General features: G+C 42.3%; 1 protein-coding gene across 1 annotated transcript in view; it reads right to left on the bottom strand.

Moving 5' to 3' along the window:
• MSBP (membrane steroid binding protein) overlaps positions 1-7,802 on the bottom strand; it is a 60,342-nt gene extending 52,540 nt beyond the window's left edge. Inside the window, exon 1 of the mRNA XM_080275485.1 lies at positions 7,643-7,802. Within this exon, the coding sequence (XP_080131611.1) occupies positions 7,643-7,793 (151 nt within the window). The 5' untranslated portion in view covers positions 7,794-7,802. The remainder of the gene's footprint in view (positions 1-7,642) is intronic.
• Between the last annotated feature and the right edge of the window lie 8,342 nt (positions 7,803-16,144).

Raw genomic sequence — 16,144 nt, 5'->3', positions numbered from 1 at the left:
CCTGCAACGGTGAACCATGCGTGGCGAATGCTCGTGCCTCACCCAGGAGACGGCCATTCAACCACTGGCCAATGCTGAGGCAGCAACATTGACAGCAGCACCTCACCCAGGAGACGGCCATTCAACCACTGGCCAATGCTGAGGCAGCAACATTGACAGCAGCACAAGCTGTACCAGGTTTCGAGGATGTTACATTGGCGGACATACAAGAAGTGCACACTGCTACTGAGGAACAACCTCCCGAGGAAGTGTTGCAACGGATAGACGAGGCTGACGCCGAGCCCGACGCCAGACAGAGTCAAGTTGAGCAGCCTAGTGTGATGGAAGGCAGGACTGAGCTGTGTATGTCAAACATTAGCAAGATCCTTGCTGCCGTGGATAAGCTCAAGGAAGAGGTGAAGGCACAGGAAGTGAGCAACCTAAGAACGGAGGAACTTCTGGTTGGTATCGACAAACTCTTCCGTTTCTACACAGACAGGCACAGGGAAGAAATAAACAGAAGAAGACAGACGCTCAGAACAAGCTACACACAGCGGGCTCAAGTTGGTGAAATAGCGGAACCATCAACATTGTCTGCTCCTGATCCTGTTGAGGATGCAATGCCAGAAGTGTCAGCATTGGACTTTGAAGGGTTTATGGCCGAAGTGAGTGACTTTGATGCTCCTGGGGAAGGTGATCAAGAGGAGTCTGTGGAGGGAAGTGTTGGTGCAGTGGGGAGTGCGCCGCTATAAGTGTTGCCGCGCCTCGGAACCCCTGTTATTTAAGGTCATCAGGCCTGTTGTCTACTGTTGTTAAGGTGACTACCCATATTTTTGTTATTGTAGCTATAGCTTTAGTACAATGTCTGAAATATATGACCTTTATTATGTCTCTAAGGGCCAAAAAATGTCCAGGTATGAGGGGGTACCGCCCATATGTAATTATTCCCGTAAGATTATGTATTCCTAGTACGCGAGCGCGTGCACCGCCCAATCTCTCGCGTACTATGCGAGCCCACTGTATATATAAACAGTATATGGTATATATATAGATAGATATATATATATATTTATATATACAGGTAATCCCTTAATTCACGCGATTTCGGTTATCCATGAATTTTTAGTACAATAATTAAAACAAAATTATAGTATTCAAATAAATAATTTTAATATACAAGAGAAATAAATAAAATGTAAAAATGCCTTCCTGCTGCCTGTGTGCATACATACATACGTGTGTGTGTGTGTGTGTGTGTGTGTGTGTGTGTGTGTGTGTGTGTGTGTGTGTGTGTGTGTGTGTGTGTGTCAGAGGTCGGTCTACCACGCACCACACAGTCAGTTTGAATCCCATGGTCGAACCATGCGTGACTCGTGAATCGTTATTTGTGGGTTATTTTTCTAACTTCCAGTGATTGCTTGCCTTGTCTGCCAACATGGGGCCTAAGCATGGTGCTAGTGATGCATGTGGTAACACACCAAACGGACTCGTAAAGTGATGTTGCTGACAGAGAAAGTTACGGCTGTATGCTTTAACACACATGGAGAGGCCCTACATTGGTCCCTACTTTACACACTAAGGAATGCACAAGCAAGCCCTCAATTTTTACATGGTATGCTAAGAGAACATTAAGGGAAAAGGGGCGGTTGGTAGCCCTGCGTGACCAGTTGGTACGTCGGAAGTGCTCCCATGGGAGTAGCCGTGACTATTCTTTGTCCAGATGATGTCAATCAGCACCAAAACAAAATAATTTCCCATCATTTTTTTAATATATCAGCACTTATTTGTACGTATACTATATGTACTATTAGAGTAATAAACTTTTCAATCAATATTTATGTTGTAAATATGATTGTTAGAACTGGAAATAGGTTAGGTTAGGTTAGGATAAATTTGGTTAGGTTACCTTAAAACTGGTTAGGTTAGCTTAAAACAAGTTAGGATAAATAAGACAGGGTCGAATTACGAAAATTTATGTTAGGTTTGGGTAAATGAGCACTGATAAAGGGCAATTTCACCGAAAAATAGCATTCTAAGATGGTGTTTGTCAGTCTTCGCGCACAGGTTAGGATAAGTTTGGTTAGGTTAGCATAAAATTGGTTAGGTTAGTCCAAAATAGGTTAGGTAACGTTAGGAGAAATAAGGTTGGGTTGTTACGAAAGTTTAGGTTTGGTTTGTTTAATTAGGCCTGCAAGGGTAACGTCGATCGTATATATGGCGCTCTAAGATGGTGTCCATCGGTCTTCGTGCACCGCCAGATAGTGGCTGTCCATGAACAAACACCACTTTTTAAAGCACTTTTTACATTTGAAAGAAACAAAAAACACTGTAACTTGAAAACACAATTCGAGAGTACCTGAATAATTCCATGCAGGGCTAAACCAAGGAAAAAATGCAAAATAAGGGGTTTGCGAAAGCCAAGCATTCCTCCCCTTAAAAAAATGTTGGAACAACCCCTACATATTGAGGGAAGTCTTTCTCTACTTAAACTTTTAGCATACCGTTTTGATATAAGGCCCTACATTAGCTTTAAGCATACGGCCGTTAAAGTGTTGGACAAACTTAAGGGAGGAATGTCAGCGACAATTCTCCATCAGGACGATTCCCTGTCATGTATTTACGTACCAGTTTATTTAGCAAGTACAGTACACTAGTTTTTTACTTATATGAGTTATAAAATCCTCCTGAAAATTAGTTATTAAAGAATTAATCAATAATAGAATGACAGGGAATCGTCCTTGTTTTGATGGTGAATTGACTTCATGGTGAATTGTCTCGGAACCGTGTGTTTGGGGTGAGTTAACTGTTTTTACAATAAAGAAGGCAGAACGTAGCATACGGGAGGCGGTGAGGGCTAGTGCACCAGACTGTGCTAAAGTGTCTCCACCTACGCCTGTGAACTGGCTCGGAACCATATGTTTGGGGTGAATGAGTCAACTGTTTGGACAATAAAGAAGGCAGAATGTAGCATATGGGAGGCAGTGAGGGCTTGTGGACCAGACTGCTGAAGTGTCTCCACCTACGCCTGTGCTTGTCAGGTTTCAGTGTTAAATTTCTTACATTTTTGTTGTTTTTCATACTTTATGCTAGCTTATAAGGTGTATGTAGTGCATAAACAGTATTATTCAGATGTAATATATTTAGGGTAGTAGACATGCGTAATTATGTGCACACAAGGGCAGAACCTATACGCGAATTTACAACATATACGAAGGGTCTGGGAACGTAACCTTCGCGTGAATAAAGGGCTTACCTGTATATCAATCAATCATTTCCTGTGGCACCCTCGGGGATGCATAGGGCCTCGATGAACTCACACCACCACATCCTATCTTGTGCTAACTCCTCAAGATCTCCCCAACACTCATCTCCAGCTTCCCGTCTCATTGTCCTCACCCACGTCTCTTTTGGCCTTCCTCTACCTCTCCTACCAGGTGCCACCCACCCTGGTGTACCTCGTACTATTCCCTGTCTCCTATACACATGTCCTAGCCACTTCCATCGTGAGAATCTAACATATTCATCGATCGGCTGCACTCCCGTTATTTCTCTAATTCTACTATTTGGTATCCTTTCCCACCACTTAACTCCTAATATTCTTCTAAGTGCTTTATTTTCAAACACCAAGAATTTATTTTCCATAGTCACTGTGCTGTACCAAGACTCGTGTCCATAAATTAAGATACTCCTAACCATTACCTTATAAAGTTTGATTTTTGTATGCACAGAGAAATTGTTATTATTCCAAATATTTTTAAGCATTCCCATTGCCTGATTAGCCTTCTTTAACCTTTCCTCGAATTCAAAGTTCAAAGAACCATCCTTGGCTAAATAAGTACCTAAATATTTAAACCTATCAACTTGCTTTACAACCATACCTCCAATTACACATTCCTGCGCATTTTCCATATTCATATTGATTATTTCAGTTTTTCCACAATTAATAACCAAACCCACCTTGCGACCTTCACTCACCAAACAGTCCAACACTCTCTGCATCTCTTCTGGCCCATCACAAATCAAAACTATATCATCTGCATAATCTAAATCCAAAAGTTTCCTGTTCTCTCCCCAAAGTATACCTGCACCGGTTTCTGTTCCAACACGTTTCATAATATAATCAATGACCAATATAAATAGTAAAGGCGATAGAACACCACCTTGAATTACTCCGGACTTGACTTCAAACGAATCACTCAGACAACCATCAACCATCACTTTACAAAATGTGTCCTCATGCATGTTCATAATGACCCTCACAAACTCCTCTGGTATTCCATAATGTCTCATGATCTTCCCCATAGACTCTCTCGAAACACTATCAAAAGCCTTTTCAAAATCAACAAAACAAAGACTTAACGGTACTCTCATTTCATTAACTTGCTGCATCAAATGCCTAACTATAAAGATCTGATCATTGCAACCACGTCCCTTTCTAAAACCAGCCTGTTCATCCCTCAGAATACCCTCAACCACCGGCTCCAACCTATTTAACAACACTCTACTGAAAACTTTCAAAGCTATCGGTGACAAAGAGATTCCCCTCCAATTACCACATTCACTCAGGTCTCCCTTCTTCGGAACTTTAACAATTACACCATTCTTCCAAACTGATGGTAGTAACCCCGTCACCCATATCTTATTGAATAGCTTGGTCAAGATCATTATTAATCTATCCCCCTTCACTTTAAACATTTCCGGAAATAAACCATCCTCCCCTGGTGCCTTATTATTCTTTAACTGTTTTACTGCTTTCTCCACTTCTGCAAGCCTCAACTCTCCTGTTTCTATATTTAAATCTTCCTGAGCAGACGGTATATCCTCTTCTGGTGGTATTGGTCTATTAAGAACTGTCTCAAAATGCTCTTTCCATCTATTTTTAATATCTCCATCTTTGGTCAATAAATTTCCTTCCCTGTCTCTAATTGGTATTTCCTTGCGTTTACCTGCATTACCACTCAGTTCTCTAATCGATTCATATGCTATTTTTTGACTCTGTCCATCATTTTTGTTTATTAGGATTTCAGTCTCTGCAACCTTTTCATCCACACATCTTCTTTTATCTCTCCTAGCTAACCTTCTTACTTCTGAATTCAAACTCCTGTATATACCGTACATATATATATATATATATATATATATATACCGGTATATATCAATCTATCTATTGCCAGACGCCTCAATCCCGCTCAGGGTGGCCACAAACAAATCGCCTCCATGTCGCCCTGTCCCCCGCCATTTCACTGCCCTGCTCCCAACTCACACCCCCCTCTCACATATACCTCTCCACCCTATCCCTCCATCTCACCCTAGGCCTCCCCCTCCCTCCACCTAACTCACATACACTCTCTTCATCAGTCTTTCACCCTCCATCCTCTCCACATGGCCAACCACCTCAGTGTATTCCTCCTAACGCTTCCTATCATATCCACATCCACACCACAACGCTCCTTTATATCCTCATTTGTCAGCCTGTCTCTCCAAGTGACTCCACAGGCTCCCCTTAAATAACTCATTTCCACTGCTCTCACTCTTGACTTGTGTCCCTCCAACAACGTCCAAGCTTCACTTCCATACATTAGAGTTGGTATCACAATACTGTCTTGTAGTAACTTTCACTTCCCTGTTCCTTATCACTGCTTTCAAGGAACCAGCAACCTTTCTTCCCTGCTGTACCCTTTCAAGCACTTCACCCTCCAAACCTCCATCCTTACTCATCACACTACCCAAGTAGTTTAACGTACTCACATTTTCCAAGTCCTCACCATCCAACCTCGCTGTACATTCACTGACTTCACCTCTCTCAAAGACCATCACTTTACTCTTCCCTACATTCACCTTTAGATTCCGTTTCTTACACACTCTCCCAAACTCATCCACCAAGCCTTGCAGCTCCCCTTTGTCTTCACCCAACAACACAGTATCATCGCAAACAACAGTACAGGATTTTGGAGTGACCCTCTCTCACCAGGGTCACTCCAAAATCCATTACCTTACCATGTACACTGGCCCCAGAAAGTATCAGTGCAGAATATGTGTTTAATATTATGACACACTGAACAAAAGAAACTGGAAATTGCGGTTCTGTCCTCCCACACGCAGGCATCTCTGACGATAGACGACTGCTATATCAGATACCTCGTGTCCTTCATAATGCGTAGGGAATGGCCGTAAATGTTATAATATATATAGGCAACGTTGGGTCTGGTTAGTACTTGGATGGGTGACCGCCTGGGAACACCAGATGCTGTTGGCATCCCTACGTGTCAAGTGGGGTTGGTGGAGGATTAGTGCCCCTCCCTGTAAAACAATTAACTCTAAGCCCTTGACCACCCCGTTTGGGATACATGGCGTCTGGCAATGGATGGATGGATGGATGAATTAATGGGCTATCACTGCCACATGGTCGAATCATTCCGGATGACATCGGACCCACAGTGCACCGATACTTTCTGGAGCGAGTGTACCTCTTTTCTTACCCCATTCATGTACAGATTGAACAACCATGGAGACATGACACATCTCTGTTTCAACCCAACCCTCAAAGAGAAAAATGCACTCAGTTCACCATCCACACGGACTGCAGCCTTAGCACCATCATACATACTCTTCACAGCATTCAGCAACTTCCCATCTACTCCATATATTATCAATACTTTCCACAATCCTTGTCTATCCACCCTGTCATATGCTTTCTCCAAATCCATGAAAGCCACATACAACTTCTTTCCCTTCTCTAGAAACTTTTCCACTAAAGATCTAAGAATGAATATCTGATCTACACAAACTCTTCCCTTCCTAAAGCTTCCCTGTTCTTCTCCAACTAATTTCTCTGTTCTTTCTCTAACTGTCAATAAGTATCCTACCATACACTTTTCCTATTATACTAATTAGACAAATGCCCCTATGATTACCACACACTTCTTTATCCCCTTTTCCTTTGTACATGGGAATAATTATACCTAACTTCCAATCCTCCAGGACTTTACCTTCCTCCCAGGCCAATCTGCACATCTTCCACATCCAATCTACTACAATCGCTCCCCCATGCTTCAGCATTTCACCACACATATATATATTATATATACATGAACCGGTTTCACCTCAGATTTTCTCGATATCATACTACCATCCTACAGGCTATGGTAGTAGTAGTCTGGCCATGAAGAATAATACAGTATTTAGCAGCAGCACAACTGGAATTCAAGTAGTTTGAAATGTTTACTGCTTATACCTCATTTGTTACTTTTCTTCCATGACACTTCGGTCGCAAATGGCCCCATGGAGGATTAATGACCCCAGAGGGAGAAAGGAGTTGATATGCAACGGACATGTCACAGAAGACAAATGTCAGCAAATGGGGACATATAAGCGGATAACATGGTTTATGGCGCCTGGCTACAGACTGATAGACTTCCAACTACTGTACTTGAATTCCAGTCGTGGCTTCTGCTAAATATTTACCGATATAAAACCACGACATGTATTAAAACGGTGTGACCTTACTAGCTGCTATAAGACTGAAAATAATAACACCTGTTACTTTAACGTAATGAACTGAATATATCCACTATTCTATTCAACAAACTCTCCCAAATACGATACCATAACACAAAGTTCACCCTAAATGAAGCGAACCTCAGTTGGTTGACGAATCTCTTACCTGCCCCACTGCCATCCGAGGGTCTGAATATCTTGTAGACCAGGATGGCACATACTGCCAGGAGGAACAAGTTCAGGGGAGATGTGAATATTTCGTACAGAAGTTCGGAGAAAATATCTTGAGTATCTTCTGACTCTCCCGACTTCGCCATGTTTGCTGGCCTACTGGGTTCCCACACTCTCAGCCTTCCTGCACTCTCACTTTATCTGGGCACGATAATGATATTTTCATTAACCATTTAGCATACACTATAATTGTCATATCAGTTAACTATCTGTACTATCTTCAATCAATTATGACCGTATTATGTGTTCCGCACTACTATTTAGCTTCTCGTAAAGAGCCATTCTCGTTACACAGTAGGTTTACTTTTAGAGAAACTGCCTGATTCTTTATTGATCGAAATAAAACTTGCTCACATTTTCAAATTACTTAGTTTTTGATCAATTTATTTCTCATGGAGGAAGGAAAATCAAAGATTGTCGATGTATCATCACTACGTACTTCTGGGCTGTAGCGTCATCTTTAAAGTTCCTTCAGAGTTTACTGTTAGCATTACTTTAAACCATTTCTGTCGGCAGATTTCCACTTCACATATGGTTTTTATATCATCATCAGCATACAAATGTAGCTATTGAAAGGTAAACTTCAATAGGAGTATATAATAAAAAAAAGAATGCTTGTCATTATAATCACTTCGTACATTTGTACTGAAATGTACTTCTCGCCCCAGCACGGGAAGAATCTGACACTAGACCGGAATTTTAGCCGGGTGACGCAGTTCCCATGCTGGGAAGTTGTTGGCCGAGCAACACAGCGACAAGGCCGTTTCCGCATAGTAACTATAGTAACAACAGCGAAAGAAGAGCAAGGAAAACCAGTCGTGTTTTGTAATATTAACGGATGAACATTGGCTACGGTTTGACTCCGATTACATCTATACGAAACTGATAACGAGCATTTATCGCTCACCATTGGCTTCGTATTTTATAAATAAATTAAAAGTACGTAACTGAATAATTAAGACCAAGCTGGAATTTGTAAATATGTTGGGGCATATTGTTCTTTGAAAGTTCATTTTACACAGTCCTTATTACTAATACCATTAATTACTAGGCTAGCATCACAAAATAGCGTACGATACAACCTAGATCAAGGGAGGAAATGTAGGGCGTAGTCACAAACCGTCATACACCCAGTGCCTACACAGTGCTTCTCATTATTGTGCTCCATGTGCACCGCAACCAGCTATCATAATGACTGGCCAGTTCGACCTTATCGCTGATTCACAACACAGCTGATGATGATGGTCTGATCATATACTGTATATATATATATATATATATATATATATATATATATATATATATATATATATATATATATATATATATATATATATATATATATTATCTATCTATCTATACAGAGAGAGAGAAGGTCGTGTAGTACTGTACTGTAGATCAAATATTCATCCTAATGTTTTTAGTGGAAAAGTTTATAGAAAAGGAAAAGAAGTTGTATGCAGCTTTTGTGGGTTTGGAGAAAGCATGTGGCAGAGTGGATGACAGACAATAAATGTGGAAAATATTAAGACAGATGGAGCCAAGCACAACAAACCACTTCCAAAAGCAGTTATTTTAATTTTCAACCGCTCTCAAGTTATGGCCCTCCGAAAATCTGTGCTCATGCGTTTGACCTTTCAAGGTCACTCAAGTTCAAAGGTCAAGGTGTCAAATGAAAGCCCATATGAGACTTCCTGTATCTTGCTGATGGTAAATATATCTTCATCCAGTTTCGAGTTAGAGCTCCCTGGATATCCGTGACCTTGAGTTTGACCTCCCAAAGCCATTTAAGGTCAAAGGTCATGGTCCATGAGACTCCCTATACGTCGGTAGTTGTAAATATCAATCTTCACGCAGTTTTGAGATGTAGCCCCCTAAATAATTGTGACCTTGAGTTTGACCTTTCAAGGTCACTCAAGGTCAAAGGTCATGGTAACAATTAAAAGCCCCTCTGGGACTTTCTGTACGTTGATTATAGTAAAGATCTATCTGCAACCAATTTCGAGTTATAGCCCCCTGATTATCCGTGAGCTTGAGTTTGACCTATCAAGGTCACTCAAGGTCAGAGGTCTTGCTGCCAAATGAAAGCCCATGTGGGAGTTCCTTTATGCTGATAATGGTAAATATCTCTATCTTCAACTAGTTTCAAGTTATAGCCCTCTGACAATCCGTGACCTTGATTTTGACTATTCAGGTTCAATCGATTGGCTCCAAAATTTAAACACTTCTTTTGGGATCATTGTCCACATATCCTGAAAGCTTCATGTACTTTCATTCTGCCGTTTTTCTGTAATTCTGCAGAAAAAAAAAGAAACAAGAAAAACAAAGGAAAAGAAACAAGAAAAACAAAGACACTCGACCAAGAACAATATCTCCCCAGACTCCGTCCGAACAAGGTAGTTATCAGAGAACTAGTGGCTCCAGAAGCTGACCTACCTGAAGGACATATTCATAAGTCTAAACTCGTTTTACTTGTCCCTCCAAGCCCGTTTTACCGCAGTGATTGATTTCATGGACAGAGTAAGATCATTCAACATTAAGCTGGAGTCATGGAAAGGGAAGGTCAAAGACGAAAATCTTAGCATGTCTGAACACTTTAGTGAGGCACTTGATAAAAGCAAAGGCATTGGAGGAAAAAAAAAAATGGTGCGCCTTGTGCAAAAACATCTTTCTTCCCTGCGGGTGGAATTGCAGTCTTATTTCCGTGAACTGAGCGAGTCGGAATCAAAATTGGTTAGAACCCATTCATTGTTAATGTGCACCTTTTCCCAGATAAAATGCAAGAAAAGTTCATAGAGTTGGTGAACGACTTTGTTGCAAAAGATGAATTTGAAACACTTCTCTGACCAAGTTCTTGTCTAAAAAGAGTGAGGTTTACCCTGCTGCAGCTGATGTTGCATAGAGATTTTTGCTGATGTTCCCAAGCACTAACCTGTGTAAGCAAGGATTTTCAACTCTGTTGAACATGAAAACTAAACACAGAGCACTGCCTAATGTGGAGCATGACCTTCGAATATATGTATGTCTAATACTGTTTCTCGAACTGAGACACTTGTATGCACATTACAGTCACAGCCTTCACACTGAAGTTTAATAATGATTGTCGTATTTAAAACATGGTGTTAATGTTTACTTGCCAAATTAAGTAATTGTAATTTCGTTAGTCTTGCAGGAGTCAATATAGTACTATTCTGGACTGAATTAAAGCTGATGTTTATTTTCTTCATATTCAGTTTCACTACTGCGCAGTATCATTGTACATTAACCATGATGTTAATGTTTAACTGCTTAATGAAGTCATTACAAATCCAAACATTTGATAATATCCATTATTGTACCACTGTATATTGATTTATTCTTAATACATTACCATTCTATATTCAGTGTCAGATTAATGAGGGTACAGGTCGATGGTGTGATAACTATAACTCAGGGGGTACTTGGTGGAAAAAAAGGTGAGAACCCCCGCTTTAATAACAGCTTCCCCCCTCCCCCTTCTCTCATTTTCTGTGTATATTACAATAACTGTCTGATGGAGGTTGGTGGCTGGGTGGGTAAGCTGGTGGATAGATGGTTGGGATGGGCAGGAAGAGTGAGTGAAATGGGATTGGCAGGGTGAGTGGGACTGGGGGCGGAAGTAGGGTTGGTTGGGTGGGTAGGTGGGAGGGCAAGATGATTGGAATGGGTGGGTGTGGATGGGGTGGGAGGGCACGGCGATAGGATGGTGTGGGGTGGATAATGAGAAAATAGGTTCATGGGTCTTAGATCCATGGGTGAAATGTCCATGGTAGGAATAGGTCCATGATGCGAACAGGTCTATGTGAGAAAATAGTACCATGGGAAATGTGTCCATCTAGATTTTGGCCCAAGTTGAAACGTGAGCCCTAAGCGTAATAATAGGTCCATGGAGGAAATATTTCGACTGTAGTGCATAGGTCCATATGCAGATTCGGTGTTTAGCCTTCAGGAGAAAATAAGCTGATGAGAGAAAATAGGTCCACAGGTAAAATGGGTCAAAGGGACAAAATAGTTCATGAGGAAAAACAGTCTTAAGAGGGAAAATATGATCCTTGGAGGGAAACAGGTCAGTGGGAAAAATGGGTATGTGGTGGGAAATATATTCATGGGGAAATTAGATTCACTTGGAAAACAGGTCCTTAGGGAAAATAGGTCCATGGAGAAAACACATTCACGAGGGAAAATAAGGCCATGGTAGGAATAGCTCCATGCTGAAAATAGGCTGATGCTGAAAAAGTCTCCCTTAGTAAAAAATTAGTTTATGAAGGAAAATAGGTCCATCGATGTAATACGTCCACCCGAAAAATTGGTCCGTTTGGAAAATATCTTCACGAGAAAAATAAATCCCTGATGAAAAATACACAAGGGATGCTACGGCTACTACTACTATTACCACTACTACTACTATTACCACTGCTACTACTACAACTACTGCTACTACTACTGTTGTTGGCTTGTTGCTGTTGCTGCTGTCGTTACCACCGCCGCCGCCAGAACCAGAGCCAAAACTACCACCAACACCGCTACCACTGCCACCACCACCATTACCACTACCACCACCACTATTACCACTCCCACATCCACCACTCCACCACCACTACCAGAACTACTACCACCACCACTACCACTGTCACCGTCACCGCAACTACCACCACCACTACCACTGTCACCGTCACCGCAACTACCACCACCACTACCACTGTCACCGTCACCGCAACTACCACCACCACCATTAGCACCACCACCACAGCTACCATCACCACCACTAACACCTCCACCACTATCACTACCACCATCACTACCACCTTTTCACCACCACCGTCATCACTATCATCACTACCATCATCAACTACCACCATCAACACTACCATCACCACCACTACTGCTACCACAACCACCACCACCACCATCACTACCATTACCACCATCAGCACTATCATCACCACCACTACTACCACCACAACCACCATCACCACCATCACTACCATTACCGCCACTAACATTACCATCACTGCCACCATCATCACTTACACCACCACCACCACTACCACCGCCACCACCACCACTGGCACTACCACCGCCACCACCACCACCAATACCACCAACACCACCACCGCTACCATTACCACCAGTACCACCACTACTACCAACACCACCATCATCACTACCCCACTACCATTACCACCACTACCACCATATCAGCAACACTACCACCATTACCACTACCACCATCACCACCAATACCACTATCACAACCTCCACCAATACCACTATCACAACCTCCACCAATACTACTACAGTACTGCCACCACCCCCACCACCAATACGAATTCTACCACCACCACCATCAATACCACTACCACTACCACTACCACCACAACCACCACCACCACTACCATTACTATCACAACCACCATCAGTACTACCACCACTACTACTACCACCACCACCACTACCACTTCTATCACAACCACCTTCAGTACCACTACCATTACTACCACCACCACTACCACCACTACCACCACGACTACCACCACCACCAACAACAACAATACCACTACTACAACCACCATTACCACAAGTACCACCATCACCACCACCACCACCACCACCACCACCAGCAATACCACCACCACCCCTACTGCTAATAATACCACCACCACCACCAGCAATACCACCACCCCTACTGCTAATAATACCACCACCTTCACCAGCAATACCACCACCCCTACTGCTAATAATACCACTACCACCACCAGCAATACCACCACCCCCCACTGCTATTAATACCACCACCACCACCAGCAATACCACCACCCCTACTGCTATTAATACCACCACCACCAGCAATACCACCACCCCTACTGCTAATAATACCACCACCACCACCAGCAATACCACCACCCCTACTGCTAATAATACCACTACCACCACCAGCAATACCACCACCCCTACTGCTATTAATACCACCACCACCAGCAATACCACCACCCCTACTGCTAATAATACCACCACCTTCACCAGCAATACCACCACCCCTACTGCCAGTAATACCACTACCACCAGCAGCAATACCACCACCCCTACTGCTATTAATACCACCACCACCACCAGCAATACCACCACCCCTACTGCTAATAATACCACCACCACCACCACCATTAACACTACTACCACCACCACTACAAGTTACAACTATAACTCAAACTACAGCTACAGCAGTTGCAGCAACAGCAACAACAGCTACAATACAAACTACTTTATAACTACACTTCCAACTACAAATATCAGTTACTGCTATTGCACCTGCAGCTACTCATACTGTTATTAATACTACCACTATTACCACCACCACCACCACTACTACTACTACTACTACAATATTACCACTATTTATGATAATAATAATAATAATAATAATAATAATAATAATAATAATAATAATAATAATAATAATAATAACAATAATAATAATAATCATAATCATCATCATCATCATCATCATCATCATAACAATAATAATTATGATAATAATTAGAAATAATCTATCTATCTATCTATTGCCAGACGCCTCAATCCCGTTTGGGGTGGCCACAAACAAATCGCCTCCAAGTCGCCCTGTCCCCCGCCATTTCACTGCCCTGCTCCCAACTCACACCCCCCTCTCGCATATACCTCTCCACCCCATCCCTCCATCTCATCCTCGGCCTCCCCCTCCCTCTTTCCCCCTCCACCTCACTCACATACACTCTCTTCGTCAGTCTTTCACCCTCCATCCTCTCCACATGGCCAAACCACCTCAGTGTGTTTCTCATAACGCTTCCTATCACATCCACATTCACACCACAACGCTCCTTTATATCCTCATTCGTCAGCCTGTCTCTCCACGTGACTCCACAGGCTCCTCTTAAATAACTCATTTCCACTGCTCTCACTCTTGACTTGTGTCCTTCCAACAATGTCCAAGCTTCACTTCCGTACGTTAGAGTTGGTATCACAATACTGTCATGCAGTAACTTTTTCACTTCCATGCTCACTTCCCTGTTTCTTATCACTGCTTTCAAGGAACCAGCAACCTTTCTTCCCTGCTGTACCCTTTCAAGCACTTCACCCTCCAAACCTCCATCCTTACTCATCACACTACCCAAATACTTAAACGTACTCACATTTTCCAATTCCTCACCATCTAAACTCGCCGTACATTCACTAACTTCACCTCTTTCAAAGACCATTACTTTACTCTTCCCTACGTTCACCTTTAGGTTCCGTTTCTTACACACTCTCTCAAACTCATCCACCAAGCCTTGCAGCTCCCCTTCGTCTTCACTCAACAACACAGTATCATCTGCAAACAACAGTACAGGGAGTTTCCAAACACTATCCTCTCTCACCAGGGCCACTCCAACATCCACTACCCTACCTTGTACCTCTTTTATTACCCCATCCATGTACAGATTGAACAACCATGGAGACATGACACATCCCTGTTTCAAACCAACTTTCAAAGAGAAAAATTCACTTAGTTCACCATCCACACGCACTGCAGCCTTCGCACCATCGTACATACTCTTCACAGCATTCAACAACTTCCCATCTACTCCATATATTCTTAACACTTTCCACAATCCTTGTCTATCCACCCTGTCATATGCTTTCTCCAAATCCATGAAAGCCGCATACAACTTCTTTCCCTTCTCTAGAAACTTTTCCACTAAAGATCTAAGAATGAATATCTGATCTACACAACCTCTTCCCTTCCTAAAGCCTCCCTGTTCTTCTCCAACTAATTTCTCTGTTCTTTCTCTAACTCTGTCTATAAGTATCCTACCATACACTTTTCCTATTATACTAAGAAGACAAATGCCCCTATGATTACCACACACTTCTTTTTCCCCTTTTCCTTTGTACAAGGGAATAATTATACCTGACTTCCAATCCTCCGCGACTCTACCTTCCTCCCAGGCCAATCTGCACATCTTCCACATCCATTCTACTAATATCTCTCCCCATGCATCAGGATTCACCACACACTCCACCAATACCTGGGGCTTTCCCCGATTTAACTTTCTTCATTGCTTCCACAACTTCTGTCCTACTGATTTCTTCCTGTCTTCTCACCTCCCTCCTTCTCCCAGCCATTCCCCAGCCACTTATATTCGCATTACTTCCATCCTCTACGTTCAACAATTCCTTAAAGTGTTCTCTCCATCTGCTCACTTTTTCTCCCTTCTCCACTAGTAATCTACCATTTTTATCTTTCACTCCCCTGCTAACTTCACTTCCACCCTGTCTTACTCTTTTCACTTCTCTCCAGAACATTTTCTTACAGTCCCTCCACTTTACACTCAAATTCCTTCCAAATTCCTCATCCACTCTCTTCTTACTCTCTCTTACTAATCTTTTCACCTCTCTCTTCCTT

Source organism: Coenobita brevimanus, chromosome 61 (genome assembly GCF_032717465.1).
Source record: "Coenobita brevimanus isolate Jiangsu-jjx chromosome 61, ASM3271746v2, whole genome shotgun sequence".
Lineage (NCBI taxonomy): Eukaryota > Metazoa > Arthropoda > Malacostraca > Decapoda > Coenobitidae > Coenobita > Coenobita brevimanus.
Note: the sequence above shows the minus strand (reverse complement) of the source record. Positions and strands in the feature narration are given on the sequence as shown.